Source organism: Nothoprocta perdicaria, unplaced genomic scaffold (genome assembly GCF_003342845.1).
Source record: "Nothoprocta perdicaria isolate Ctin4 unplaced genomic scaffold, notPer1 scaffold_825, whole genome shotgun sequence".
NCBI classification, from domain to species: Eukaryota; Metazoa; Chordata; class Aves; order Tinamiformes; family Tinamidae; genus Nothoprocta; species Nothoprocta perdicaria.
This window is the reverse complement of record NW_020456116.1, coordinates 10,007-13,877: the sequence shown is the minus strand read 5'-3', so window position 1 is coordinate 13,877 and position 3,871 is coordinate 10,007. Positions and strand designations below refer to the sequence as shown.

General features: G+C 67.7%; 1 protein-coding gene across 1 annotated transcript; it reads right to left on the bottom strand.

Annotated features, from left to right (window-relative positions):
* Nucleotides 1-26: 26 nt before the first annotated feature.
* On the bottom strand, nucleotides 27-3,804 carry LOC112958223 (helicase SKI2W-like; the record flags this gene model as incomplete). Its single annotated transcript, XM_026052022.1, has 5 exons — nucleotides 3,762-3,804; nucleotides 2,969-3,079; nucleotides 1,388-1,499; nucleotides 512-630; nucleotides 27-57 (listed from the first exon to the last, which is right to left on the bottom strand). Coding segments are annotated over exons 2-5 (289 nt in total), but the record flags the coding sequence as incomplete, so codon positions are not given.
* Nucleotides 3,805-3,871: the final 67 nt, after the last annotated feature.

The following is a 3,871-nucleotide window of genomic DNA, read 5'->3' as shown; positions in this document are numbered from 1 at the left end:
GGGACAATGGGGACAATGGGAGAGACGGAACTGGGAGCAGAGCGGGGCCGGGCGGCCCTGCGGCACCGGGACAGTGGGGACATGGGGACAATGGGGGGACATGGGGACAATGGGGAGCAATGGGGACAATGGGGACAATGGGGGGACACGGAGACAATGGGGACACGGGGACAATGTGGGGACAATGGGGACAATGGGGGACATTGGGGACAGTGGGGACATGGGGACAATGGGGACAATGGGGACAATGGGGACAATGGGTGACACCGCGGGTGACACTGGGTGCTGGGTGACAGGTGACAGGTGACACCGGGTGACAACAGGTGACACGGGTGACACGGGTGACAGCGGGTGACATGGATGACATGGGTGACACCGGTGACACGGGTGACAGGGCGACAGCGGTGCCGGGTGACGGGTGACACGGGTGACACCGGGTGACAGCGAGTGACACAGGGTGACACCGGGTGACACGGGTGACAGGGTGACAGCGGTGCCGGGTGACACCCACCATGAGCATGCGGTGCAGGTCGGCCATGTCGGGCACCGGCCCCTTGCAGAGGATGATGACGGTGCCGGTGGCGTCGAGACCGCGGCGCCCGGCGCGGCCGCTCATCTGCACGTACTCGCCTGCGACCCACAGCGCCCCATAGCGCCCCACAGCGCCCCACAGCGCCCCATAGCGCCCCATAGAGACCCATAGAGACACCCCATAGCGCCCCATAGAGACCCATAGAGACACCCCATAGCACCCCATACTGACCCCATAGCCAGCCCGGCGCGGCCGCTCATCTGCACATACTCGCCTGCGACCCACAGCGCCCCACAGCGCCCCATAGCGCCCCATAGAGACCCATAGAGACCCATAGAGACACCCCATAGCGCCCCATAGCACCCCATAGCGCCCCACAGACACCCCACAGAGACCCCTAGAGACACCCCATAGCGCCCCATAGTGACCCCATAGCCAGCCCAGCGCGGCCGCTCATCTGCACGTACTCGCCTGCGACCCACAGCGCCCCATAGCGCCCCACAGCACCCCACAGTGCCCCATAGAGACCCCTAGAGACACCCCATAGCGCCCCATAGTGACCTCATAGCCAGCCCGGCGCGGCCGCTCATCTGCACGTACTCGCCTGCGACCCACAGCGCCCCATAGCGCCCCACAGCACCCCACAGTGCCCCATAGAGACCCATAGCGCCCCACAGCGCCCCATAGAGACACCCCATAGCCGCCGCCCACCACTCTATAGCCACCCCACACTGCCCCATAGCCACCTCACATTGCCCCACAGCTGCCCCACAGTGCCCCATAGCCGCCCCATAGCCGCCCCACAGTGCCCCATAGCCGCCCCATAGCCGCCCCATAGCCGCCCCCGGCGCTCACCGGGCAGCAGGTCGCGCCAGCCGCTGCCGTCGTGCTTGCGGATGGAGTCGAAGGCGACGGTGCGCGCCGGCATGTTCACCCCCATGGCGAAGGTCTCGGTGGCGAAGAGCACCTGGGGGGCAGCCGGGGGGCAGCCATGGGGCGGCTATGGGGCAGCTGTGGCGTGGCTATGGGGCAGGTATTGGGTAGCCATGGGGCAGGTATGGGGCAGGTATGGGGCAGCTATAGGGCAACTATAGGGTAGCTATGGGGCACCTACAGGGCTGCTATGGAGCAGTCGTAGGGCAGCTATGGGGCAGCCATGGGGCACCTATAGGGTTGCTATGGGGCAGCCATGGGGCAGGTATGGGGCAGTCATAGGGCAGCCGTGGGGCAACTATGGGGCACCTATTGGGCAGCCATAGGGCATCCATGGGGCGGCCATGGGGTAGCTATGGGGCAGCTATACGGCACCTATAGGGGACTCATAGGGCAGCCATGGGGCAGCTGTGGGGCAGCCATAGGGCAGCCATGGGGTGGCCGTGGGGCAGCTATGGGGCAGCCATAGGGCAGCCATGGGGCAGCCATGGGGCGGCCGTGGGGTGGCCATGGGGCAGCTATGGGGCAGCTATGGGGCAGCCATGGGGCGGCCATGGGGTGGCCATGGGGCAGCTATGGGGCAGCTATGGGGCAGCCATGGGGCGGCCATGGGGCAGGCGTGGGGCGGCCGTGGGGCGGCCGTGGGGCGGCCATAGGGCAGCCATAGGGTAGCCATGGGGCGGCCGTGGGGCGGCTGTGGGGCGGCCGTGGGGCGGCCATAGGGCAGCCATGGGGCAGCCATAGGGCAGCCATGGGGCGGCCGTGGGGCAGCCGTGGGGCAGCCGTGGGGCGGCCGTGGGGCAGCTATGGGGCAGCTATGGGGCAGCCATAGGGCGGCCGTGGGGCAGCTATGGGGCAGCTATGGGGCAGCCATAGGGCAGCCATAGGGCAGCCATGGGGCAGGCGTGGGGCAGGCGTGGGGCAGGCGTGGGGCGGCCGTGGGGCAGCTATGGGGCAGCTATGGGGCAGCCATAGGGCAGCCATGGGGCAGCCATGGGGCGGCCGTGGGGCGGCCATGGGGCAGCTATGGGGCAGCTATGGGGCAGCCATGGGGCGGCCATGGGGCGGCTGTGGGGCGGCCGTGGGGCGGCCATAGGGCAGCCATAGGGCAGCCATGGGGCAGCCATAGGGCAGCCATGGGGCGGCCATGGGGCAGGCGTGGGGCAGCCGTGGGGCGGCTGTGGGGCGGCCGTGGGGCAGCTATGGGGCAGCCATAGGGCAGCCATGGGGCGGCCATGGGGCAGCCATGGGGCAGCCATAGGGCAGCCATGGGGTGGCCATGGGGCAGGCGTGGGGCAGGCGTGGGGCGGCCGTGGGGCGGCCGTGGGGCGGCTATAGGGCAGCCATAGGGCAGCCATGGGGCGGCCGTGGGGCGGCCGTGGGGCAGCTATGGGGCAGCTATGGGGCAGCCATAGGGCAGCCATAGGGCAGCCATGGGGCAGCCATGGGGCAGCCATGGGGCAGCCGTGGGGCGGCCGTGGGGCGGCCGTGGGGCGGCGCTACCTTGACGAGGCCCTGGCTGAAGAGCATCTCCACGACCTCCTTGAGGATGGGCAGCACCCCGCTGTGATGGACCCCGATGCCCCTTTGCAGCAGCTCCGACACCTGCAGCACCTGGGGGGCAACGGGGGTCAGCGCGGGGGGCGCCGGACCCACGGGGACCCATAGAGCCCCATAGAGCCCCATAGAGACCCACGGAGCCCCATGGAGACTCAGAGAGATCCATAGAGTCCCATGGGGACCTGTAGAGCCCCATAGATCCATAGAGCCCATTGGAGCCTCATAGAGCCCCATAGAGCCCCATAGGCACCCATAGAGACCCATGGGGACCCATGGAGCCTCATAGAGCCCCATAGAGCCCCATGGCGACCCATGGGGACCCATGGGGATACGTAGGAATCTATAGAGACCTATAGAGACCCCTAGAAACCCATAGAGACCCACTGAGTCCCATGGAGACCCATAGAGCCCCATGGGGACCTGTAGAGCCCCATAGATCCATAGAGCCCATTGGAGCCTCATAGAGCCCCATAGAGCCCCATAGGCACCCATAGAGCCCCATGGGGACCTATAGAGCCCCACAGAGCCCCATGGGGACCCACGGAGACCCCCATGTCCCTCATGGCCCTTAGAGACCCATGGAGAGAGACAGGGGGGCCCCTGATGTCCTCTATGGCCGTGACCCCCATGTCCCCAGTGTCCCCAGTCCCCCCAGTGTCTCCCAGTGTCCCCAGTGTCCCCAGTATCCCCAGTGTCCCCAGTGTACCCAGTGTCCCCAGTATCCCCAGTATCCCACCTGGGGCAGGTTCCGGTCGGATCCCTTCAATCGCTGCAGGCTCCGGAGCAGGAAGCTCCGCACGCGGCTCCGTGTCCCCAGTGTCCCCAATGTCCCCAGTGTCCCCAGTG